Source organism: Passer domesticus, chromosome Z (genome assembly GCF_036417665.1).
Source record: "Passer domesticus isolate bPasDom1 chromosome Z, bPasDom1.hap1, whole genome shotgun sequence".
Lineage (NCBI taxonomy): Eukaryota > Metazoa > Chordata > Aves > Passeriformes > Passeridae > Passer > Passer domesticus.
This window is the reverse complement of record NC_087512.1, coordinates 27,303,655-27,330,739: the sequence shown is the minus strand read 5'-3', so window position 1 is coordinate 27,330,739 and position 27,085 is coordinate 27,303,655. Positions and strand designations below refer to the sequence as shown.

Here is a 27,085-nt window from a genome sequence, read left to right as displayed (position 1 = left end):
CTGGAATGCAAATGCAAATCTACAAAAACATATATGCTGTCAAATGAATTTGAACCCTAGGTAAGTGTTTGATGTTTCACCAGATTCTGACCATAAACTTAGTGAGTGTATTCTTATGCTATTAAACAGTCATGTATCAGTCACGAAAAGTGCTTCAGTTGTCACAGAAATGTTGAAGATCCTATGCCTGCAGGTACGATCTATCAAATTCTGCTTGCATTTGCTTGAGAGAGGTGTGTGAAGTCTGACCAGAATACAGACAATGTCCAGGGAGCAGCAGGAATGGGTCTGCTGCACAAGGCAGTAGACACCCAGACTTGCTGCACCGCAGGCAGTACCCTCCTTGTCCAGGGCACAGTCCTACGGCAAGAAAGGGAGGAGGACAGGGCAGCTCTCTGGCATCCCTCAACAAGTGATGGATCAGATGCAGGAGTCATCTGGGGCAGCAGAAGATGGTACCAGAGACCAGAGACAAAGCTAGAGACAAGGATTAATAGACCTGCTCAGGAGACAGGGTCAAAGTCAAAACTGGAGACAAAATACAGCATATATCCAAGCAGTCTTTCAGGGAAAGAAACTGCCTGTGGCATGGGCCTGAGGTCCAACCAGGCAGCAGAGGCAGAGATAAGGCCGGAGACAGAGCGCTCCTACAGCTTAGCTCAGGCAGGGACCAACACCCCTGGGACAGGCTGTAATGGGCCTTGGCCAGGGTGCAGGGGAAGGTCCTCAGGGGATCCTAAGCAGGCCAGCAGGGCTTATGACTGTCCTTGAGGATTTCAGTTTGGTCTTTTATTCAGCGCACCAAAATGGTCTGTTATTCCCAAGGACAGAAAAAAGGCTGGAAGGGATTTTTTTTTCTGTATTGGTAACAGAGCCTGTCAGATTACAGCACTTACGGCTGTTTAATCAGGATATTCACTAGCAAACAAATAATCCCAGGGGTAGAAACGTCATTGCCTTGAAACTTGCTACAGGGACTTTCCTGCATTTGTGCAGTGCAGACAGGCATTTTAATATCCAGACTGCCTCAGGAAATACAGGGTACCGTAAACACCCTCCTCATCTCCTGCCATGTGCATAACATCTGGGGTAGATAGAAGTTTCATCTCAATTAATACAATAAATTCTTTATTCGGTTTCTCATTGCATAATATTGCACAGTTCCCACTGCTTCTCTTTCCATGCCCTGGCTGCATGCTTTGCCAACAACATGAGTGCATTACAAACAACAAGGTCATAGATTGTATCCGACAGGCAGATGGCAGACTTCAAGACAGTGTATAAATTTTAGGAGATCCTCATGTACAAAAATAACTAAACATTTCCCAGGAGAACATTTGATAGTCTTCAGTGAAGTATGTAAAAGAATGTGAATAAAATACTCCTTTTTCAGAAAACAGCATTGCTAGGAAGGGGTGCCATAGTTTTCCTGATACTGTAATTCCTTTATTCAGTTTGCTTTAAAGTTCATACTAATATGCACACATCTAAAAGAGTGTTTCAAGAACTTTGTTGCCTATTTGCTGTCAGTAATAGGAACACAGCATATATGTAAATGGTTTGTTATGGAAAAAGCACTGACATAAAGGAGTATGTTAAGTATATACATATACCTTATGTATTACCTTATGATATTTAAGAAAGTTGTTACATTTTGAATGATAAAGACATATTTTTCTTTAGCTGAAGAGATAATTGTATGTGGTTTCTGTATTATTGCACTCTTTCTGAAACAGCTGATCAAGAAAATCTCTCTTCCATACCTTTTATATCATAAACCAAGACAAGATTATTTGAGGTTGGCTGCTTAAGTAAATATTCAGATGGTCGTGTTTATAGCACCATGTCTTTCCAGCATCTTGTTTCAGATAATGCACTGCTCCATGTTTTTGTCTGGTGATAATTCCAGTCAAAACCTGAACGAAAAGGCAAAAATACCTTGATAGATCATTTGCTTTTTGTCACAGAAAATGTCTCCGTCTTGACAGGCAACTCAGTCGTGTTGGAGGGTCTCTTTTGTGGAATCATTATGGTAATTAGCTTGATTTTGCCTCATACCAGCATTCTTTCCCTGCCCCCTTTCCTTTTCCAGACAAAGTAATTTCCAAAATTAATCATCCAACTTTACAGTAGTGTTCAAGTTCTTTTATTTTGCTTCTGTAGTCTTTGACACTGTAGCTTCTGATGGTGAATCTTTCACAGATAAGTAAACGTCTGAACTACATTTTCATGTTGAGATGTGCATATTATTCTGGGACGCTAATTGTGGCATTTTTTGAGTTGAAGTGGACCTCCTTGACCTTTTGTTCCAGTTTATATGTAGGCCTGTATGTGCTGTAAACAATAGGTATTAATGAATGTAAGAGTCACCCAAATAATATTTTAGTAATACTTTCTAGCTAGAGTAGAGCATAGACAACTTCCTGATCTACAACAAAAGACTTCAGGGGCAAGTGGTAAAATATGCCAATAATGTATGTTTGAGGTCATGGACAAATGTGAATAGCCATTGGCTGTTGAATCATCTGTTTAAAGAAATTTGCAGAGTCATCTTCATGGACATCTGGGAAATAAGGGGTTGCTGCTTTTTTCCATTCAGTTCTTTCTGCAAGCCAGTATCAACAGTGAAAATCAGGAGCAATAAAGAAAAGTTAACATCATACTCTCTCCAAAGTATGTCAGAAACAACTCAGTGTTCTCAATTAAAATAAATAAAATTCAATTCAATGTATAACACATTTGAATATTGGAGAACTTAGGGTGGTGATGAAGTCCAGATCTAAAACAAAGTATTGAAAAACAATGCCCAACACTTTTCTATAACTGAAATATTCTGCTCTAGAATGAAAGACCACTCCGTTGATGTGGCTTGTCACAGGTGATGCCCCTCATCACTGGGCATACCTGAGAGTAATGCTTTCCAGATTGTTTTTACATGGAAGATTTATATTTTAAAATTATTTCTTTGTTTTTAACTATTCAAATAGGCATCCAACTAGCATTTCAGAAAGCTCAGTTCATTATAACAATCAATACGTTTCTCTCTGAAGTCTTGTATGAATTGGACCTTTATGCATTGGCATGTGTCTTTTTCTAAATGAAGAGAGTTATGAGTTTTCCTAAATTTAATACAGTTGTAAAAAGTAGAGAGATGTTCAATGGGCATGAACTACTAAAATAAGACTTTGTTGACCTTTAATCTCATTTATAGCCTTACTTTGTTAGGTCACCTCAATATTTGATATTTGTACATTCCCACACGTCTTGTCCTTTGTGTAGCCATATGGATGTATTATTGAACTTGGATAAGATTCAAACAGGAAGTTTCATATACAAAGACAAAGAAAGAAATGATCCACTATGGTTGTATTTGTAAATCCAGTGTGTTCTTCAACAACATGTTGTGCTGCTGTTTCATGATAAGTGTCCTGAATAGAGTGTCAGTAGTCAATAGTCCCCATTATTCTGATAATGACTTAATTAGCTCTGTTTATAGTACATTATAATTTATTATGCGAATTCTGTCAGTAATAAATAGGTGTTGACATAGAGTCACAGAATTATAGAATGGTTTGGGATGGAAGGGACCTTAGAGATCATCTATTTCCAGCCCCCCTCCCTAGACCAGGTTTCTCAGAGCTCCATGCACACCTGACTTGGAAGATGGAGGATGGAACATACACAGCCTGTTCCAGTGCCTCAGCAGCCTCACAGTAAAGAATTTCTTCGTAGTATCTAATCTAAACTATGCTCTTTCAGTTTTAATCCATTCCCACTTGCCCTGTCACTACATGTAAAAAGTTCCTCTCTTTCTTGTAGGTTCCCTTTAGGTGCTGGAAGGCTGCAGTCAGGTCACCCCCAGGCTTTCTGTTTGCCAGGCTGAACAAATTCAGTTCTATCAGCCTGTCCTCATAGGGCAGGTGGTCCATGCCTCTGTTCAGCTTGGTGTCCCTCCTTTGGACTTGTTTCACAGTTCCATGTCCTTCCTGTGCTGGGTACTCTTTAAATGGGATGCAGGGAATCACAAATGCTGCAATTACTTTTGCTGAAGGCTAGTAAACCATGTGCTAGTTAGACACAGAATCATAAAATTAGCAGCTGCCAAGCAAAGATTTTGGGGCAGGAGTTGCTTCTTTGTGGTTTTTTTTTTGGAAAAGGCAAACCAATTACAAAGGAAACAAAATGAAAAAAGGTTAAAAATACATTTTGATCATCAAACAGTGAATTTCTGAAATGAGTTTTGAACAGTGAACAGCAGAGGGAAAACCTCTCTGATTTGCAAGTGGATCTTGCTTGGTATATGAAATTTTTTGTTACATGTGATTGTATATGTGAGTGATTATAAAAAAATGACTGTTCATGATGTGCAATGGTCCAAGAGCAGGGAACTGAAATGAGCAATCCAGAAGTCCTGGGACAAAATGAAAGGAATCTATATGGTTCTCTTAAGGTGCATACAACACTAAGCACAAGTGCAGTTTGCTAGACAATTACTGCCTCTTTGTTTACTTTTGAGGGGTTTTTTAGCATGACTCTGTTTAGCTGTCAGAATGTACAGTACAGTCCATAAAAATTATATAAAATTGTTCTGGTTTCATCTGTCTAGAACTAATATTCTTCTTACTAGGTGGTACAGTGCTGTTTTGGATTTGGTATGAAAATAATGCTGATAACACACTGATGTTGTAGTTGTTGCTAAGTAGAAGTTAACCCATGTCAAGAACTTTTCAGTCTCCCATGCTCTTTCAGTGAGGAGGTCCACAAGATTCTGGGAGGGACCATAGCTGTGATGGGTGACCTGAACTGGTCAAAGGGATATTCCATACCACAGAACATCTTGTTTGGTGTATTAACTGTGTGAGAGTTAACTGTGAGGGGCTGATGGCTGGTCAGGTCAGGCTGACCATCCGTCAGTGGGTGGTGAGTGCTGTATTATGCATAATTTGTGGGAGTTTGGTTAGATTTTATTCCTTACTCTTTTTCCTTTTATTATTAATTTTGTTATTGTATCTCAGTTTATTTCAGTTATTAAGCTGTGCTTATCTCAGTCCACAGGTTTTAGATTTTTACAATTCTCTACCAATCTGCCAGGGCCAGGGAAGTGACCTGTGGGGTACTTAGCTGCTGGCTGGAGTTGAACTGTAATAAAAGTTTTGCCTTTACTGTTAAAAGTCATATGATTTTCTTAGAGGACACATGGAATGTGGAGACGTATATCTGTTTGAACACACTCTTAGATAATGCAGCATGTCTGTGCTATTCAGGTAATTTAGCTTCAGGTTCTTCTTGAAGTCACACTTAGAGTGAATAAATTTTAAATCAACTGGGACAATAATTATCAAATATTTAACAAATCAAGGAAATTTGTTAATCAAAACTAAATTAGTTAATCAAACCCCTTCCCTCAAAGCTCTTTGGATATACTAGAAAAGAAGTAATCTTTTGTGAACATAGATGTCTTCATGCTCCACTTGGTTTCCATTTTCCTTGTGTTTATTTCACCTCTCATGCCTGCCCTCCTCTTTTGCCAGAGGCAGAACAACTGGCTTCTTGACCTTTATTGTAATTCTGTTTGAGTTAACAGGCAGACCATGCACAAGACTAGAGAGGTCAGTTTCCTTTTTATTTTGTGGAAGGTGTTCTTCTCAGCTGAATCAACTGAACACCACCAGTGCTGTGGATATTACAGAGTCAGTTCAGGTTGTTTCACAGTGAACCACATTCCTTAGATCGTTGAGGGCAGGTGGCTGTAGCATAAACCTTTCAAAAGACTTGTGGGTGTTTTTGGAATGGAAGGCACACTGTGCTGAGCTTTGTGTTGAGCCCTTATGGCAGATGCTCTGCAGGATGTACAGGCACATGCTCAGCTTTTTAACATGCAAGCAGGTACATTTCAGCCCTTCCTAACTTTTTGATAAACCAGATGCATCATTGGGATAAATCTTATATGCGACCTTGATTAGAAGAGAGGAAATTGTATGGAATTTTCTTGCAAGATCACAGAGAGATAAATTCCTAATGAGCCAAGAGGAATTATATGTGTCTGACAGCTCTGGTACAGATTATTCCCAAGGAAAAGGCTTTTAATCTGTATTTGCCTGATGTTAGGTATCTGCTTGCTTGATTTATTTTCTCATAATCATCCCTCCCAGGTATTTTTTAAAGATATAATTTCTATCTGTGATTACTAAAACAAGATTCTGATTTAAGTCAGTTCTGTTAATTTTCAATTCTTATATTTTATCTAAAGGGTAATGTGCCGTATGTCCTAAATAGTTGCCAAGAGATAAGTGGGCTATTTAACATGCGGAGTAATTTTAATTGTCACTTAGAGTTGAAATGTCAGTAGTAAAGTTTTACAATTCCTCAAGTAGGCAGAACCAATTTAAAAACTTTTAAAAAGATCTCCTTGAGATATAGAAGTCTTTCTAGAGGAATATTAGTCATAAATGATTGTTGGCTGAAATTTACCTCTTGCAACTGAAATGTAAACTATTCATGGCAGAGGTAAAGGAATTTTTAAAAGGCATATGTAGTCCTAATTTCTTGTTATTCTGTTCTTGCCATCCCATATATGATGCACTTTTGCCTTTTTTACATACTTTGAAGAAAGTGTAAAAATTAAATTGAAGTGTGGAAAGACAGAATTACAGAAGGACTTTCTCTGTTGAGAAGAGTGATTTCAACAAGCAAAATACTTAGTAGTAATTGGAATCATTTGGCAAGCTAAATTGTTTTTGTAAATGGGTGTCACATAAACTCATTTGATTCCGTGTTTTGTTCCAGCATTGTGTAAAGTGTTGCCTGTGGATTTTTTTTGGATTTTTTTTTTTTTAATTCAGAGTGCATTTCTTGCCTAAAAAAGCAGAATCCAGTTAAGCAGGTCAGGAGAGTTGCTTTTTAATTTTTCTTGTACTTCTTAGATTAAATAAGGAAGAGGTTTCTTAGGGGAGTGCTGGAGAACTTCAAATGCCTTAATCTCATCCAGACCTTATAAATTGGCACATTTTAATATTTACTTTTGCAGCATTTGCTCACAGATGTGAATTTGTGCTCTACATATTAATCTTCTCTAAGTATGTTTGACTTTAATAGACTTGTGTTCTGCTTCAGTGATTATTCAGTAGATAGATATCTACAAATATGGAGCTTTCTTAACAATAACATGTCAGACTGCTCACACTTGTGCATAACTGAGCTTAATCATAAACTCACTTGACACCAATGGCATTCATGGTGTTATTCCATGACTCTGCTTGCACAGTTAGTCTCTTCACTCTTTTGATTTAACTGTCTGACCGTTTGCATAAATAAAGCAAGCACCTCATCCTGTCAGAAACTGTCAGGTGGCTGAAACAGATTCAAGGTATTGATTATACAGGCTTATAAAAAAAGATATCTGTAAATTTCAGCTCTCCAGAATTACTGTTCTGTTTCATTTGATTCTCAAACCTAATGTGTGTGAAGCTGGAATTGGTCTATTGGAAAGAGACAGCTGTAGAAAGTCTCTAGGGGCCGAAGAATTAGTTTGGTAACCAAATATATGAATCTCTGAAAAGAAAGTTTCCACACAAAACTGAGTTCTGCCATTTTATCTTTGTGAATAATTTAACTAACTGAAAGAAGATTCAGTTGCCATTTAAAAATTTGTGTTTTGCTTGATTTTTATGTGGTGCTATCATAGCTGTTATCTGTACTCACCCATTCAGGCCTATAAATGGCTGTTTAATAAGGCCTGTAGACCAAAACTTGAAAGTTCATGCTGTTCTCTTGGAATTTATCCTGTTAATATGCTTGTGTGTGGTATTAGTCAAAATACTAATTTTGACTAATTAGTCAAAATTAGTATTTTGACTAATACCACACACTTCTGTGAATTCTGTTAAGGTAGTTAGCTGTTACAGTACCTTCTGACCCTAAGCTTCATATATTAAGTGCATTTAGGAAGAAAATATAATCTGTTTGACTTCCCCTCATCAGAATAGAAACAAGTTTACCTCTGTTATTTCTGGGTTGTTTTGTACTGCAGATTTCAAAGAGTTCCACATTTCCTGTTTCACAGAGAATAATCAGTACAGTGTATATTTACTGTTTCTCTTTTCTCCATAGCTTAGGTATACTCAATGTAACACTTTGTAAAACATATGCTAAGCATGATACTTCATTGTGTCAAGTATAACAGATGCCATAGCTATGTCAGTTTTTTATATTGTTATTTACTATTATTATTGTATAATTGTGCAGTTAAAAGAAGGATTTGTAAAGATAAGATGTCATTTGATACTTCTACTTTATGTAATTCAATGTATTTCTTCATCCTTAGACTGTGCTGAGTCCTCTTATTGCCATTGCACTGAAAATATCTCAGATTCATGAGAGGACAGGACGAAAGGGACCCACTGTCATCACTTGAAGCCACGGAAGATTGTTAAACCAGGGCCAAAAGAGGAACAGCAAGGAAGAAACAGACCTTGTTAAAACTGTTAGCCATTTGTGCCTTGTATGATTTTAAAAGTTAGGTGGGAAGAAAAATTCAATATAACATTAAGCATAATCATTTGCATTGATCTCCAAATGCAGTAGTGTATTGACTTGTTTTACCTGCAGTATCATAATTTCTGATAACAGTATAACCACAGGAAGAGGCCTTAATGTTCAAATGTTGTCAGTAATGTAGCCAGAAATGACAACTGCTTGGTTTTGAATGCTGTGATAAAATTTGGAGAAATTTCAGTAAGGGGGAGAGAGGGAGGAGTTGCAAAGCAAAGACATGCTTGGTGAGTGTTGTTTGGGATTCTTGTCACGTTCTGTTAGGTTTCTGAAGAGGTGTACAGAGCATGTCTGAGTCATAGGGTCGTGTACCAAGCTTTGCACGGGTGTATTTCCTCCCTGGCTCCATGCCTCCTCTCAGGCCTCTCCTGTTGCTCACAGATGCACACTGATAGCAGTGTTGTATACACACTTACACTTGCGCCCAAAGATGGGGTTATTCCATACTTTTTTACCCCTGCTTTTAAAACATATCAATGTGACTTGTGCCTTTAGATTTTCCTTATTTTTTGACTTTTTGGTTGTTTTCCTCCAAAAGGAGGCCTTTGTTCTATAAAGCTGATTTTGTCCTTCCAGCAATATGTCGGGTATGGAATCTGACTGTCTTCCATAATATTCCTCATGTCAGGAGAAAATACTGGTGCTTACTGTGTTTGAAAGATAATTTCTGCAAGTTTAGCAACTCTTTAAGGGGTTACAGAAGTTTTTTTTAATTTACTCACTTACCACAAAGTGAGTGAGAGGGAATTAAACCCTAATGAGTTGAATAGAAATACTAGTCTGACTCACCCTCTGGACATGGTTTCTATTAAATTCTTGGTGAGAGTGGATCATGCAATAAAAATTTGGGGAGTGCAAGAGATGTTCCCGGCATAGATCTGAGAAGGCTGTTGGGGATATGGACATCAGCATTTTTCTGCCTGTGAAATGATACAGCAGTTGTAGCTACAATACTGTGCTCTGAAAAAGAACATTAACATTTTATGCATGTGATTTGCTTGAAAGCTTTGCTTCCTTGGAAACGGTGTGATCACTTGTATCGTTTGTTAAGGTGGCTTTGTGCAGCTTGCCTCTTTGCAGTGTATTTCAATTCATTGTGGTTGTCAAATTTCAGTACAATTTATATAATATTGCAGCAAAGGAAATTGTTTAAATTTCTTTCAACACTTCTGTCAGAAAATGGCTATAGCACTTAGTAAACAATAAAGAGTAATGCTGTATATCTGTCTTAATACATAATTGTGGACAAGACACCCTGCACTTTCAAGCATTCTAATAAAGTTGCCTTTATTACAATTACATTATTACTTAATTGGCTCTAAACAAATGTTCTCACTTAGTGTCCTACCTTACCATTAAATGTTCCCACAAACCAAAAGAGATTTTAAGATTTTAGTTCTTTTTACAAAGATTTTTCTTTTATATGACCATGACATTCTCACACAATTTGGACATCTACTTTGTAATGTAAGAGCACTCATTTTCACAGAAACCTTGTTTATATAATATTTTATATTTGTCTTTATATTCAACTTCTCTAGGTGCAGGATAATAATTTCCTAACTAGTAGATTGCACATGGTCAAGCATAGACACATTCTGGATTATGACAGGTCAACACATGGGTTGTGTGGAAGAACATTCTGAAACTCAGTCCACTAGAATTTCTAAAATCTCTTACGCATTCTCTGACAATGAAATGGTTTTTGATTACATAGTGAACTGACTATACTATGGAGTATCCCATTTGCCAAGCTTTTCTGAAATGAGAATGCAGTTTGAAAAGTAAAATATACTGAAGCCAGGTGTCTTTCAGGATGCAGTGAGTGAGAAGACTCGAGAGCAGATGAAGACTGAAGAAATGTGCTTTTACTAGAAAGCTGTCACTAGAGCTGCAGTAGATGGCAGTCTACTTTCATTAAGGCAGTCATCATGAACAAAAGGCATGTTTCAAAATCTCTGTATTAATTTTGACCTGGGCTGGAGAAACATTAGTTGTGCCTGTGTACAGAAATGGAGAAAGGGGCTGTTTTGAGAAAACGGTTGTTTGAGTCTGGTTTTGAATAGCTGTCAAACAGCAGACTTGCAGAAGTAGCCTAACCTGAAATCACCATCCCTTTTTTTATGGTGATGGGTGATACTGATTAAATGTTACTGGCATTTTCCACCAGTTAACTGCTTTTCTCTGCAAAGATAAATAAAACTTTGTAAGGCTTAAGTGCAGCTCTTTATATCTGATGTGTGTGGGAGAGGACTGTAGCCACAGTCTCATGGAGTGTGCTGCATTTCCTGAGGTCTTTTACCTAACATGATAGATGAAGGTGTGGAAAAAAGCAAGTTATATGAACTTACAAAAAGATGCAGCACTCTTATAACCAGACCATACATTTAGCAGAGGGAAAATTATTATTTATACTGTTCATCTTATCGCAGTGTCTAGGCACTGTGACAGAAACCCACACCCTTTTATGCTATTGTTTAATTAGCAGCTTCCTCAAGTCTAGAAGTTGCAAGATTCCTGTATTATTCAGCTGTGATTGCACTAACATTTATTTGGATCATTCTGTTTCCTAAGCCCTCATATTTTCTCTGTGTTCAGAGGCAATTTGGAAGGTGATATACTACTCACCTGAACCAGAGGAGCACAGAATCCTCAAGGTTGGAAGGGGCCATTTAGTTCATCAGGACTAAAATCACCTATGTCCCAGGTCACAGTAGAGTCAGGTAGAGGAGGCTGCCAGGACCTTGTGTAGTTGATTTTAATTAATCTCCAAGGGCTGAGATGCCACAACTTCTCTGGGCAAACTGTGCAAATGATTGACTGCTCCCATAGTGTGAAAAAAAAAAAAAGGCCAAAATCAAAAACTGAACAGGAAAACCTTCTTGAGTGTTCAGATAGAATTTCATGTCATCCAGTTTGTACCCATTGCCTCTTGTCCTGTCACTGAGAAGAGCTTAGGTCCATACACTTCTTTTTTTCCCCACCAAGTATTTCTAGAAATCAATAAAATCCTTCAAGAGCCTTCTCTTCTTCAGACTAAACACTCCCAGCTCTCTCAGTGTGTCATTGTGACAAATTTTTGAGTCCCTTTATGGTCCTTTGCTGGAGGTACTCTGGAATCTCCATGTCTGTTACGTGCTTGGGAAACCCAGACCAGGACCAGCACTCCAGATGTATCTTAACTCTACCAGTTAAGTGCTGAGCACATGGAAAGGATCACCTTCCTCCAGCTGCTGCTGCTGTTTTTCCTGGTGCAACTCAGGATGTCAGTCGCTGTCTTTGCTGTGCAGGTGAGTTGCTGGTGAGTTGAAAACTTTTTGTTAAGCATGTGACCCCCAGATCCTTCTCTGTGTAGCTGTTTTCCAGCCCACTGGCCACAGCATGTATTGATGTCTGGGTTTGTTCATCCACAAGGGCAGGACTTCCCTTTGTTGAACTTCAATATTGTAGAAGGTTGTCAAGTTAATTAAGCACAATTTACCTTTCGTAAATCCTTCCTTATCCTAATTACTGTCTTGTCCTTGGCTTTGGCAAGGGTTTCCAGCATTGTCTATTCCATCACTTCCCCAAGAACTAAAGTGAGGCTGACCAGCCTGTAACTCTCAGATCCTCCTTCTTTCAGGGACAGGAGTGATATTTGCTGTCTTACCTCAGGGACCACTCTGGTCACCCACAATCTTTCAAAGGCAGTAGAGGGTAGCTTGTGATAGCATGACTCAGCTTCTTCAGCTCTGTGCATGCCATCCTAAGTCATTCCATGAATGCGTGTATGTCCTCTTTTTTTCAAGTACTTCCTGACCTTTTTTTGCTCCATCAAGGAAAGTCTTCCTCGCTCCATATTTTTTGTCTGGTATCAAAGGCCTTAAAATTCCTGAAGACTACTTTTGCCAGTAAAGATAGGCAAAGAAGGCATTGAACACCTCAGCCTTTTCTATGTCCTCTTTCAACTCATGTAGCTGTAGAAACTTTCCCCATTACCCTTCCCATTTCTCATCTGTCCTAGTTTCAGCCCATACGGAGTTATTTTTGCATTTGCTGGGATAGAGGTATGGGAAGGTCAAGGAGGCTGGAGCCATATGGATGTGTACGGGTGAATTATTCTATACTAGTCATGCCTTTGCTGTAGGGCATGGCTTTGGGTAGAAGAAAAGGCAGAGTGGAAAGATAGACATTTTTATCTGTGAAAGCAAAGTGCTGAATAGAGTGGTACAGTTGGTGTGGTCTGGGTGGAGCCATGTGGACTGGTCTGGGAGATTTGTCCATCATTGTTTTCCATTGTCTCAGATGTGGAACAAAAACCCCCTCATTGGCTGTGGTAATGTCCAGCATTTTCTTGTGTCTGGAAAAGACACATGGCCACCAGGGATGCACTAACACCTGCCATTTTTCTCCTTTGTCTCAGAAAAAGTTGCATGTTGCTGGCCATGGTAACAACGGGATAGGTGGACTTCCATAAGCATTTTTGGCGTGAAATCACCCTCTTTTATATATTGTTATTATTAGTATTGTTGCTGTAACTGTTTGTTTTCCTTATTACTGTTTTTCCAGTAGGTTGTTGTCTCAACCCATAATCTCTCCCTTTTTGTCCCTTTCTCACTGGAGGGTGTCAGAGAAAGGGAAGTGGCTGTTCAGAGGCTAATTTCCAGTGGATCTTAAACCACAACATCACCTCGTTCAGCTCCAGGTGGGCTTTGGCTTTTGTCATCTCATCCCTGCATGACTGTACAGTGCTCTGCATTCCTCCTAATTCAGCTGTCCCCACTTCTGCTCTCCATACATTTCCTGTTTATATCCGAGTGTAGTCAGGAGCTCTCTGGCCATTTGTGTAGGCCTTTTGTTGCCTTTGTTTGAACTCTGCATATCAGGTAGAACAATTCCCGGGCTTAAAGGAGGTGGACTTTGAAAATTAAACACCTGTCCTGGACTCATCTTTTCTCCAGGGCCAAAATCCCATCTGACTCTTCTAAGCAACTCTGAAGAAGTTAAAGTCTGCTCTGCAAACTTCAGTTCCATTCTTTGCTATTCTCCCTCCTTTCAAATTTCTGAATTCACTGTCTCATGATCCCTGCAGCAAAAACTTTCACATGCCCACACATTTCTTCTGGTATTGTGAGTGCCAAGATTGGCTTCTCAGTCACCAGTGTCAGGAAGTTGCTTGTCAATGCACTGAATCTGTTCTGCCTGTTCTGTTCTCAAGCTTTAGTTTGACCAGTTAATATCCTTCAGCCCAAAGAAAATTTATTTTAATGTAAAATTTCCAGCTGCTACTTTTGGCAAAGATAAATTCATGCTGTTAAATACAATCAAAAGCAAAGTGTTTAAAGCCTTTTACTGCCTTAAGATTGTTGTCGTTTTTGAGCTCATTGCCTGTCGGAACCCAGAGCATCTCTCTGGATGCTCTGGATGTCTCAAAGCCCTGGCAGGGGCTCGGAGACCCTGGCAGGAAGCCAAAGACACCTGGAAATTCGATCTTAATTCATGGAGCAAATTGCCAACCTTATATGAAGAATTACAGGCCACAAAAGTTTAAGTAGCATAGTAATAGCAATCACAGGGTAAAGGGAAAAACTTTGGAGCATTGTAGAGGGGGGTTTTGTATGTTGTACAGGGGCGTTTGGAATCCTGTACATGGGGGTCAGGAGTCCCAAGATGGTGGGATCTGGGCGTGCCCTGTCCTTCTTCTTTCTTCTCCTTGGCATCCATGTTCAGGATGATGTTGGCATGTGTGGATTGGTTCATAGTGAAAGTGCACTTGCCAACAAGGGCGAAAAGTATTGGAAATTGAAGGTAAATATCTAATACGTAGTTTTCACTATAAAAGAGACAACCGCCCCGTGGGCGGGAGTGAGTGCCCTTGGCTGTCCTGCTGATCAGACCTCGCCTGGACAGACAGAAAAACTTTGTAGATAAGGAACAATAAACACAACTGAAGACCGAAAAAGCAAAAGTCCAGACTCCTTCTTCAAGCGTGGCCTGCCCAGAACCATCTTTTCTCGTGTTGGGGCAGAGACGAGTAACAGCCGACCCCGACCATTGCCCATGCCATTTTGCATTAACTTCATAATCATTAGCTGAAAAGAGAAACTTAAAACCAGACTGTATCAAAATATTAGGTATTCATGTGAATGTTCTCCCTATCTCAGTAACTTTTTTGTATCAAATATTTTATTGCATACTGTAGGTTGAAGATGCATTTATCCTCAGTTTCACATTTTTGGATCCAATATGACCTCACAACATCTGCAAATGCTGGTGCTAAAGAAGGGCACTGCAGGACTCTTGTGGAATTGGAAGAAAAGAAAGAACTTCCTGGTTGTTCATAAATGCTTGTAGAAATGCTCTGAATGTGTTTCCTATAGCAAACCACTGCAATACTTGATCTTAGTATGACCCAGAACTGTAGTCCCAGCCATTTTCCACTCTCTCAGTCTTGCTTTAATATCACCTAGTATCAAAGTTAGATTTCCATAGGAAAAAGAGAAAGAAAAAAAAAAAGCTAAACATGGAGAGGACATGGATTTTGTGTTTGGCTGTCTCCTGGTTGATCAGTCTTACCTGCTGTTATTGATGCCTGCATTAATACTTGCACAATGCTGGCTGCCTTCAGAATCTGGGACTCTGGAGTAAAGAAGCAGGAGATTTTGGAGGGTGCATATGGTAATGCTAGGAGGTAAGGCCATAAAGAGGCCACTCAAGCAGATCCTCTCTTTAACTGTTTTGGAAATAATGTGTTGTGTTCCTCTGATTTTTATTGTTCTCTGTGGTGTGCTGTTTCTCAGTCACTTTGAAAAATATTTATATCTTCTGTCTCTTTCAGGGACTCTTTTTTTCTCCCTCTGGGTACTTTTCTGCATTTCTCATCCCCAACTTGTCCTGAAAGGATTTTTCTTCCTCTGTAGCTTGTCCACCCCTTTTTAATCTTCTTTCCTTTCTACTTACAAGAACTGAAGAACTGTGTGTTCTTCCCATAAAGGATGAAATTCTTTGAAAGACAAAACTGATGCAACTGTCAGTTCTCTGGCCTTAGCCATGGCTACTACCATGGCTTGCATGTACAGCTGTAATGCTTCACTTGTAGTCTTACAGTACATGAACATCTGGAAAGTGTGATAGCTTTTCTGTCTCACTGGTGTGTAATAAAAGCAGGAACAGGTTGCCTAGAGAGGTGATACATATCCCACTCCTGGAAAAATTCAAGGTCAAGTTGGACAGTGCTCTGACCAACTGATCTAATTGAAGATGTACCTGCTCAATGCAGGGGCTTGGGCTAAATGATCTTCTCTAATCCAAACCTTCCAACCCAGAAAGAAAAATTCCATCCAAAGTAAACACCACAAATTCAAGTCTGAGTGAACCCTCATGAAATTCTTGCCATCTGGAATTACAGATGACAGTGGCCTGGATGCAAATTTGCCTCAGTGATTTTGTGGGAGGAAAGATACATGTAAAAGAAGACGGATGAGTCCAAGCCTGTCTTTTTTTCTGATGTTTGTTGTGTAATTATGAAGTCTCTTGTGTCAGAAACAGGGTACAGGGTCTCTTTTTCAGCTCTCACAGTCTTGAGTAAGCTGGAACAGAAGCAACTGCTCTTAGAATTGGCTCAGAGGAATCAGAGATTATTTTTCCTCCTGCAATTGATAGTTTCTGAGGAGGAGGTGTAAGCACAACCAGAGCTCTCTGTTTGGCAGCTAGGTGGTGTATTTTACTGTGCCCTTATCCTGAATCATGGGCACCTTGTATCATAGAAGCAAATACAAGGCATTTGTTTTAAATACAAAATTTATTCGTGAATTCACTAGTAAAATAGCCGTTCTTTTTACCCCCCACATAAAACAAATAAATTGAAAGACATACAATACAAAAATAATCAGTTGCAACAAGTAATCTGCAAATTTCTAACAAAAGCTAAGTTAATAGGTTTCCCAAGTCATTTAATGTCTGAAAACCAAAAATGAGAGCTTTCTTCTGAAACTCCTTATGAAGCAGAAATCTGGATTGATAATACCATGATGGTTCATTTATCTTGCAGTGTAAGAAACTCCTATTGCCAGAGATGGTGACTTTTGCTAAACACAGCCTGAGCATTTCTATCTCTCTGGAGATTTGTTCTAATTTGAAATACTTTTTCATTTACATATCCCCTCCAATTCCACTCTGAGTCATAAATGATCAATGTTTTTCCTGGACAATTTCACCTTAAGTTCTGTTGCTATTAGGGATCACTGATACAAGTCTTCCAGTTTTCCCTGCTCCGCAGATGCAGGTTTTATTTGCTGCCTGTCTCTCATGTTTTGACAGGTGTTGCTCTTCCTGAGGTCCTCTGGAAATCTGTATCCTGTTAGCAACCAATTTCTTGCATGAATATATGAGAATTTAACCCCCTTCCGTGGGGTTTGGGTCTTGGCCAGCTGTTTGCTGTTGCTCCAGAGATAATGTGTATGGTGGTGGCTGTTCCTGCTCATTTGTTTCACTGACAAACTCTGCACTGCTTTCACTGTATGGAGGAGGAGGAATATTGATGAAATCTTGCTGTTTTAGTGTGGAGGCAACTGACAGTGGGGAGACAAGTTTCTCAGGATCTATGCTGTCTTCATAAGAGGGAGGGTAGAAGTCAGGCCTAAAATAAGCAAACCAAAAAGACACACATCATGGTGAAGTGTGATTTGTTTCACAGAGCTTGGTTAGATGCTTCGTCTGTTATGTTTCCAAAATTTAGAAGGAGGCTTTAACCGTAAACAGACATCTAAGAATGAAATACAGTAATATAAAATGTAGGCATAACTGGTATAATTTGCCTTGTCTTTGTACAAAATGTTTTATTAAAACAGCATTCTAAAAAGACAAGCCTTCCCCATGAAAATTCCCAAGCATGGCGTACAAACACTCATTCTTGCGAGTGTTTTAATAAGTGAGAGAAGAGTTTAATTTGGAAGAAGAATAAGATCAGTGTTCAAAGTTATTTAGTATTGCAATAACCATTTTTTCCACAGTTTTAAAATAAATTTGGTATGTTTCTGCTTATCTAACCAAAATTTACTGAATGTTGCTTTTATGGTGCCTTTAGAACACCCAATGTTGGTGTTTCCAGTACGGTTTCCACAACGGCCCAGAAAAAGAAATTTGTATCCAGTGACCATGTTAAAGAATTTTGCCAGGCCTAGTGTAGTTTAAGAAACTCTCTCTCTCAAAGCATCAGACTTTGTTAAGAACAGAATCACAGGGTCACAGAATGTTCTGGGAAGGGACCTTAATGATCATTCAGTTCCTGCCACGGGCAGGGCCACCTTCCACTAGACCAGGTTGTTCATCCAACCTCGTCTTGAGCGCTTCCAGGGATAGGGCAGCCATGGCTTCTCTGGGCAACCTGCTCCAGTGCCTCACCACCCTTACAGTGAAGCAGTATTTAATATAACCTTTCTCCATTTGAAACTATTCTCCCTTGTTCTGTCACTGCGTGTTCTTTTTTGACGTCCCTGTCCATCTTTCCTTTAAGTTCCCTTCATGTACATAGGGTGCTGTAGACTCACTGAAACCTTCCCAGGGCTGAATAACTCCAGCTCTCTCATCCTGTCATCACAGGAGAAGTGTTCCATTCCCCTGATCATCTTCATGGTGCTCTTCTGGACCCACTGTAGCAGGTCCATGCCCTTTCTGTGCCATGGACACCAGATCTGGATGAAATGCTCCAGGTGGGGACTCACTAAGTCACAGCCGAGGAGCAGAATCCCCTCCCTCAACCTGTTGGTCACACTTCTTTGGATGCAGCTCAGGACATATTTGGCTTTCTGGGCTACAAGTGCACATTGCTGGGTCACATTGACCTACTCCATCAACAAACCCCCTCCCAGGTTCTTCTCCCCAGGACTGTTCTCAAACCATTCTCTGCCAGCTTGTGTTTGTGCTTCGATTTACACCAACCCAGATGCAGAACCTTGTGCTTAGCCTGGTTGAATTTTGTGAGGTTTTTAAATCGTGGGCACAATTAGACAATAAAATTTAAGCAGGAACCATATAATGAATGAGTGGAGGCCCCCTGCATACCTCAACTTCTCTCTACATGAGCACCTACCCCCCAGCAGCATTTTAAATTGTCTGCTGAGATTGATCTCACTATGCTCCTGTGTGAATTTGGAATAGCTGCACCTGCTGCCTCCATGGATGGCTTCAGAAGCTTTGGAAAGTCTGAAAAGTATACTTTACCTTAGGTATTGGTTGCACGAATGGCTGTTTGCACATTGCTGCTTGCTCTAGCAAATAAAATTTCAGACTACAGTTCTCTCTACAGAAAAATAATAAAATGGCTACAAAATTTGCATTTTGTAAAAACCTTGTATTGCTTCTTTCTTTTCACAGTATGCTTAAAAAATAGCATCCCTCCCTCCCAATTCTTCTCTAACACATACCTGTCTATGGTGCAGACATGTGGTTCTCTGTGGCTGGGATTTCGAATGAAGATGCCAAGGGCCCTGTATTTCAGGACTTCATGGAAAGTGCTCCAGAAAATGCCAGCAACAAGGAGACAGAGCCCCAGAGCTAACAGACAAAAAACCACTAGCTTGTTGCTCCCACATCTGCACATGGAGGAATTAATGGACATGCAAAGTACTCCCAGGCAAATAGTGGAGAAACTGAGTAAGAGCATAAAAAGACGAATGAAAGTAAAAAGACCTTTTGGCATCTTTTGCAGAAGACACAGCACTTTGTTCCTGTCTGCTGTTTGCTGGCTCTCTCTGCTGTACTTCTCATATTCATGTAGCATATTTTATATACTACAGGACCAACTACCCTGTAGACAATTAAGAGAAGCAGGCAGTTTTAACCTATTCATTAACTCTTTGAAGACTTATAAACTCTTTTGAGATTAATTTGTAACCTTCTACTTACTTTAGGAAGGAAGCAGAAACTTCCTGAACCATCCCTTTGCCGCTGTAATCTCTGGAGCGTAAACTTGGACTGCTCCCTTCATTGCATGATTTGCAGTGGTTTATACACTTCATTGCTTATGAATGAGACCTGTAATTGTTAAATTTGACTTGACTTTAAAAGAAAAACAACCAACAATCAGCAAAGATGCTCTTCATAAATCCCCATTAAAAGTTTGAAGGGAAAATATGCTTCATGGAAATGCAGACATTGACATGGGAGAGAAATGGGCACAGGTAAAAACTGCTGTTCTCTGAGGGAGGATGTCATTTCCCCTTTTCTCTCTGACTTGCCAAGATAAGGTAGCACGAAATAATATTAGTGTCTGACAGGTGTCAATCTAGGTTCAACAAAGGATTTACTTCTCTAAGTACTACATGTTGCCATGAAGTACCTTGGTCCCTAGAGCCTAGGAAGCTGACATGAAGCACTTGCATGACCTATGCAGTCCATAAAGGAGTCCAGCACCTCAGACTGGGACACAGGGCAGCCATGAGGGGTGTCTGTGAGCTCCCAGAAGAAGCAGCAGCAGGAAATATATCTCTTACTGAGCAGGTTTCCTAGACTTGGGGTTATCCCAAAGATATGCTGGGCTCTGACTAGCACCCTCAGCTTTCTCTCCAGCTGCCTAATTTGCATAGTTATTATTGGATGGGTACTACAACAGCCAGCTCACACCTCCCTATACTGGTTTCTAAGGTTCAAGTTGCAAAAACAGCAAAAAATTCAACTGCAAAAGCAATTGGTGACACAACAAATAGATTACTTCCCTTAAAAGACCTGCTTCAGTGGAAAAGACATAAAGTGGAGCAGATTCCCACTAATGTGAGTTGCCATGCAACGTGGGGGCAGGTGCATGTTTCACAGGGACCAGGGTGGGTGTTGGTCAGGAAAAACTGTTATTTTGGACACTGGCTTCACCAAATTCGGGTCTTTAAAAGAGGTGGCCCAGTTGTGACAGAGGAAATCAGTAACCAGGAGGGTAAAGCCATGTGTTGGGAGTAGGAATTCGTGCAGGGAAGGTGTGAGTGGAGCCAAGAGCATGAGAGGCAGGTGGAGCACAGTGAAATGGTAAAGTCAGTGCTGCTGGATGCCCACTCAACAGCAACAGCTGCTCTTCCAGAAGTGTAGCTGCAAAAGTGTACTGTGACAGAAACACATTAAAATAAACGATTTTAAAAGGCAAGTAATTTACAACTGTCTTGCCTAATGTGAAGTCCACCAGTTCATCTTCCTTCTGCTGCAGGACTGTTTACTAGGACAGCTTTGCTCTGTTGTTTCAAATATTAACGAATGCTCTTCCTTCAATTTGTGTTCCCATAGGTAAACAGATCTAGCTGAATTTACAATAATATTTTTTCTGTATAATTTCTACTTTCTGCACATCTGTGAAATATATTTTATTTTACAAAACACTTTTTATTACTTCTGTGTTTTTTGATGTTTCAGATCTTAACTCACCTAAATAGAAACATTGAGTTATTCATGACTGCTATCTAAAGTTCAGTTAATTAATGTAATTCACATCTTCTGTAATGCTACTCCTTCTGCTACAAGACTGTATTTATGAAAGAATGATGTTGATAAAAATAATTTCTACTTTTTGTTTTCTGCATAGATCTGTACTCACTTGCTTGTTTGGTCATTGAAATTTATGCCTGGAACATTATAGCGTCATATCTGTGGTGATAAAAGATTAGTTAAATGTTACAGGAAAACCTGGACAGTAAATAGTATTCTCTCTGTGTGAAAAAAAAAAAATCTAAGAATTCAATTACACTCCCTTTCTATACTAGGAAAAGAGATAAAAAGGGATAGTCTGAAAAAATCCACAACAAGGAAGTTAAAAAGATTAAATAAATATTGTTACTCTCAGAAGAATCAAAAGCCAGTGACTACGCTGCACCTCACTTAGAGGGAGGAACTGAATAGCTCTTTAGAGGGAGGAAGGATAGTCCTTAGCCAAAGAAAAACTTAATTTTCTGTGCCAGCCAGTTCCCTGACAACCCTAAGAAATAGGGTTGAAAGAGAAGCAGGCAAGACCTATCAGAGGCAGCTGATGGCTCCACAGTTTGGTGAAGGCAGAACCAACCTGTGGGGAGGGAGCAGGCCTGTAGAGAGGCTGCAGGGTGCTCTGACCAGAGAACAGCCAGCTCAGCACTGCCCAGCAGCTGGGGATGGGGGGTCACAGACAACAAGGGGTTAATCTGTGCAATGCTGTGGGAGAAGACAACATATGTAGGAGCCCCTTTTATGGGGAAGATGGATATCTGCCTCTTCTTGTGCATTTGGAGATTTGCAGGGTTTTTTTGTAGGCTGCAGAAGTTCGGTGATTTCTCCAAGAGGTCAGTTTTATCTATGGCAACAGACTATGGATATATTACCCTTGAAAACAGCATCTGTATCTCACCCAGTGGGTACATAAAGGAAAAGGTAAAAAAAAGGTAACAATAGCATCATAATGCTGCTTAATTATCAGAGTTCCATTATTTTTCTTATTTTCCATCACTTCAGATTTTCTGTAATGTTATTCTTGGCCTTTTCCATTTTCCCTAACATTTTGCAGCTTGATTGTTTTATTGGCAGTGACTGTCTTGGACTGCATCACACTGGATGAGCAGATTTCCTATTTCTCTTACAAAACAGGAAGAAAGTTGCTTCTAATGAGATCAGGTGGGAAAAGGGAATAACTAACATGGTGTAAAGGTTACTGAGCAGAACTGGCTGCAGACCAAGGTCAAAAGGTAGCAGTCCAGATGGAAAAAAAGCAATTCTTAGGAAGTCTGATTGAAGATGAACTTAATGGGTGTTCCACTGGATGATTTGACGATTGTGACTGTTTGGCAATTTGTATTTCACTTAGAAAGGTCACTACTTATCCTGTATCCTGTTGAAACATGTAAGGCTACAACAAACCAGTTTCTAGAATTATGCTGCCACTCAAAAAGAAATTTGTGAAATTATACACATTTTTATGAGAGTTGTGAAGCACAAACTTATTTTTTAACTAATAATAAAAGGAAAATTTGATAATCAGGAAATTAAAAAATAGGCTTTTTAATGCAAATACTTGGGGAGTGTTAGTGCCAGCTGCAGATCATATCACAGTACATGCATGATATAAGATAATGTCATATTTGAGATCACATTTTGTACTAAAAAGTGATATTTTACTAGAAAATTGAAAATTATGTGTTTTACTGTGTCTGAAAATTATTTTTTAACAATTTTAAAGCTCTGAATTTAGACCAGTTTTGATTTTTTTCTTCTGTAACTTTTTAGCACCCTTAGCTGACATGATTTATTGTAATAGCTCACTTTTTTATGTTGTTGTCAGTAAAGCAGAGCTGATTTGCCAGTAGGTTTCTTCAGCAATTCCAGTATTCCTTAGAAATATATAACTGAGGTAACAGGAAATTATTTTAAGCTCTGCAGGTGTAGTCTCTTCTCCATATCATACCTAAATTAGTGACAGTTTTGAGAGCATAGAAAAGTTTAAGAATGACTGAGAGTCGATGCAATATGGACATCAAAATCATATTTCACAGATCAGTTTCCAGCCTGAGAATGTGATGGTGCCTAGGCAAAACAAGATGCATGAACACAACCAGGGCTACTCTTTGTGTCTGAAGATATTGCACTTTCAGGAGATGTGGCTCCTATTTGAGAAAGACTCATTGAATTTCATAAAGGAAACTGGGTATAAGTCAGTCTACAAATACTTGAAAAGAGCAGAAATTAACTAATTGGGTTGAAAATAATACACGGCAGGATTTTTGTTGAGAGATATTCCCAAATGGTTGAGAATAGTTTACTCTAGATACAGGAAACAGAAACCAGCAATAAATACTTAAAATAAGGAGAATGAAGAGGCTAAGTTTTAAAATCACTGCAAAAATTTTGATGTTTAACAGACAGTATTGTAACAAATATTTAAACTTTATTTTTGGTGAATGAGATATTCTTTTTTTCCCAGATATTCTTTCCAAATTTTATTGTTTTATTTATTTACTTAAAGAATGACATACAGTAAGTTTGATAACAATAGTAATAACTAACAAAAATTAAAAGTTTAATAGTTTAAAGCTTTAACATTTCAAATAGTTTAAAGTGATTATGTGAACTGGCTAGTCAGAAAAAATTACACATAAATAGGACAGTTCCCTAATGAATATGGAATTTTCTATGGTCTATCAGGCTATTTATTGATATATCTATCAGAATTATATATTTTTGTAAAACTTTTAAATGAACATGATGGATTATCAAGACATCTGAGGCCTTCCCTTTTAGTTTATATATGTCAAAACTAGAATGCTAGCTGTGTCAGGAAAAAAAAATACAGCGGGCACTGCTCTTCTTTTTCTCTTAGCAAGAAGATGTAGGGGAAGGCTCTGGCAATGAAAATACAGGCATGCTTATTTATCTCATGTTCACATATTTTAAAATACCATGTCTTGCCTGATATCCAGGAGCTTGGGAAAACTATGAGTTGCATATGAACATCTATTGAATCAGACATTATGCTTCTTCTGCGGAATTAAGAGTTAAAGAAATTATCATGTGTAATGTGAAATAGAATGCTTTTAAAATGAAAAAAAAACTCTAAACCAAACAAGAATAACCAAGCCCACAAAACAGAAGGCTTTGATGTCTGTTTACCTAAGCATAAGGATCAGAGCTGTGGTAAAGAGTGGCAGCCTGGCTGAGAAGTGTGGATTACAGGCTGTGCAGGGCCATCCTCTCCATTCTGCTCTGTTCCAACTGTTTGTGGTGCCTCCAGCACAGTTGTATCTGCATGACTTCTGAGTAGGAAACAATTTTATAGCACTGCTTAGCAAATATGGGTAACTTTGACCCCAAAGAATGAGCATCCTTTGTAAATGAGACAAGGTCCCTTTTGTTCATGCATCGGTACTGTAGATGATGTGCCAGTTGAAATGTTCATTTTACAGAAAGATTTGTATTCCACCATTTCACGTGTGCGGATTTTGGCAGAATTCCAATCATAAATTGGTAAAAAAATTGCCAGTTAAATAATAGTGCTATTATAAGTAATTAGCTGATTATATGGTTTAATGGCAATGTAAAATGTCTGGGGAAAAATTTTGCTTAGGGAGAAAGTGAACAAGCATTATTTTCCATTCAAAATTTAAATGTCACTCTTCTTTTTAACTTTTACTCCTCCTACATACTTCTTTTCTCCAGAAGATGGTTGTCCTAAGGAATTTTAAATTGAGGTCTAGGAGTAAAATATGTTTTTGTATAAGGAGTCAAAGTAAGGCATATAGCCTGTATTGATACTTCCAAGTAGGGCTCAGATAAGCATCAGAACATAGGATACTGCCCACACGAACAGTGCTGTTCTCTAGGAAAGGCAAGGACTGCCTGGAGCACTTTTTTAATCTGTCTTTAGCATTATGGTATGGGAGGCACTGAAGCACAGTCCTGTTGACCCTGATGCCTATTTGCCTTTAAAAGCAGGGGCAAAGTCAGACATTCTGTCTTGGCTTGAAGATTTCAGGTTTTTTTTTTCTTTTTCTGATTTGTTTTTATCAAAAGCAAATCAAAAATGAACCTTGAAGGAGCTGCTGGTAGCTTTTAATCTAATAAACCACAAAAAGCTTAAAGCTAGCTGTTTGGCTGTACTGGACTGTTTAATATTAAAACAAGGATTCCTATTGGCTTTCAAATACAGTTAAATGTTCAATTAGATTGAACTTCCTGAAACTCTTGTTATTTGACATCATTCCAGTAGGCTGGCTGAACACTATAATCAAATATTATACATCAGAGTTTAATTATCATAGGTGTAACTTTTAAGAATTTTAAGTGGAATAGATGCAAAGTCCAGCTCTTGGTTAGAGGAATTATTTGAGTTTTACACAAAATTGACAAATTGTCTCATGTAGTGAGATCTTAAAATATATTTCAAAATTATTTTCATAGTGAATCTGGTGTTAGAATTTACAGTAATCTGTATTTGTTTCCATAAATACAGTGCATGCTTTGATATGTAATTTTACTTGCAAAGGTCTACTCATTTCTGATTTGAACCAAATAGGTTAATCAATACTCAAGTAAATGTCAACAGTCTACCTTTCAAGCAGGCAGGTTTGTAAAGAAGCAGGTTTTCAGCACTTACAGCATATCTGATTTGACAAATAAAATTAAGAAGGTGGATGTCACAAGAAAATATAAAACAATTTAAAGGGTATTAAGTACATTGGGCTAAGGAGCAGTTAACACAAATGTGAATTGTCTGGAAAAGCACATGGACAAGAACTACAGCCCAGCCAGTGGCACGTGTGAAGCTTGTATTGTGCAAAGTTTGCACACTACTACAAATGAACTAGCCTGACTGATGGAGAACGGGTTAGCAAACACAAACACACACACACACACACACACACACACACACACACACACACACAAAAAAAAAAAAGAAAAAAAAAAGCCAGAATAATAGGAAGTGTCTTAGGAGGTGGGTGTTTGAGATGAAGGTCTGCATTTGGGCAAGTGGACCCAGAAATATCAGCAGAATCCCAGGTCTCTTTCAGTTCATAAACCAGACTGCTGATACTGTCAGGAAATAGCTACACAACACTGCTCATTAATGCATGGAGCGAGGAGATCTACGTTTAGTTTGCTGCTTTAGAGGAAAATGGAGTGCAGGAGACTGATATCTCCCTGATGATTAGCTGCGTACCAAGGTAGAAAAATGGACGCAGCCCTAACTTGGCAAGATCTGGGTTCTGTCTGGTCCCTAGAATGATTCAAGGAGAAATGTTTCCAGCCACTACAGGATGTGAAATGCATGAGCCACAGGTGCATACAGAGATTGGCAGTCCCATTGCAAAAGCTGACTAATTCCATGCTTCAGGGAAGCATTTCCATTCTCTTTGCAGGCTGCTACAGAACACTATACTGGCACTGCTTCTATTTGGAGAGCCCCTACTATACATGATACAGGAACATCTTCAGCCCCTCAAAATACGTGCAAACTCTGTGTCCTTTGTAGCTCACTGGAAGTTCTCTTAGAGAAGACAAAAGGACACTCCCCACCTCAGAAGAGGCATCTTTTAGGGTGGTCATGAAGGTTCTTCAGGAAATAGGGGTCTCAATTGAAGACCTTCCATGGGTGTGGAGTGACAGAGCAGACCCTGTTTCTGATCAAAGAGATGGTATAGGCTGATGCATGCATAGTTAAAATACAGCCTGGTCTGCAACATCATGGAGGTCCAAATGAATCAATGGGGAGGCATCACCACAGTCTACAGCTTCCTCACAGGAAGAAGAGGAGGGACAGTCACTGATCTCTTCATTCTGGTCACCAGGGACAGGACCTGGCAATTGCATGAAGTTGTTTCAGGGGAGGTTGAGGTTGGATATCAGGGAAAAGTTCTTCTCCCAGCAGGTGGCTGGGAACTGGAACAGGCTTCCCAGGGAAGTGGTCACAGCAACAGCCTGACAGAGTTCAAGAAGCATTTGGACAATGCCCTGGCCCTGCACGGGGCATCCTATGAATTACACCATGTGCTCTCAGGCACATGGTGTAATTCATAGGATGCCCCGTGCAGGGCCAGGAGTTGAACTTTGATGATATTTGTGG

General features: G+C 39.2%; 2 protein-coding genes across 7 annotated transcripts in view; one reads left to right on the top strand and one right to left on the bottom strand.

Moving 5' to 3' along the window:
- The window catches only part of PGM5 (phosphoglucomutase 5), a 67,033-nt gene extending 57,184 nt beyond the window's left edge, over nt 1-9,849 (top strand). The window contains exon 11 of the mRNA XM_064404059.1: nt 8,324-9,849. Within this exon, the coding sequence (XP_064260129.1) occupies nt 8,324-8,413 (90 nt within the window). The 3' untranslated portion in view covers nt 8,414-9,849. The remainder of the gene's footprint in view (nt 1-8,323) is intronic.
- A 6,515-nt stretch (nt 9,850-16,364) lies between these two features.
- On the bottom strand, nt 16,365-27,040 carry TMEM252 (transmembrane protein 252). Of its 6 annotated transcripts, XM_064403427.1 has the most exons (9): nt 26,539-27,040; nt 25,573-25,625; nt 24,136-24,278; nt 23,925-24,005; nt 22,792-22,933; nt 21,104-21,153; nt 19,435-19,563; nt 18,954-19,336; nt 16,365-17,167 (listed from the first exon to the last, which is right to left on the bottom strand). In XM_064403427.1, exons 8-9 carry the CDS (start codon nt 19,307-19,309, stop codon nt 16,924-16,926), a joined length of 600 nt encoding a protein of 199 aa, XP_064259497.1. In that variant the 5' UTR covers nt 19,310-19,336; nt 19,435-19,563; nt 21,104-21,153; nt 22,792-22,933; nt 23,925-24,005; nt 24,136-24,278; nt 25,573-25,625; nt 26,539-27,040; the 3' UTR covers nt 16,365-16,923. The 6 variants fall into 6 exon arrangements, with proteins under 6 accessions (XP_064259497.1, XP_064259498.1, XP_064259496.1 ...); XM_064403428.1 differs by lacking the exons at nt 19,435-19,563; nt 25,573-25,625; XM_064403426.1 differs by lacking the exons at nt 23,925-24,005; nt 25,573-25,625.
- Nucleotides 27,041-27,085: the final 45 nt, after the last annotated feature.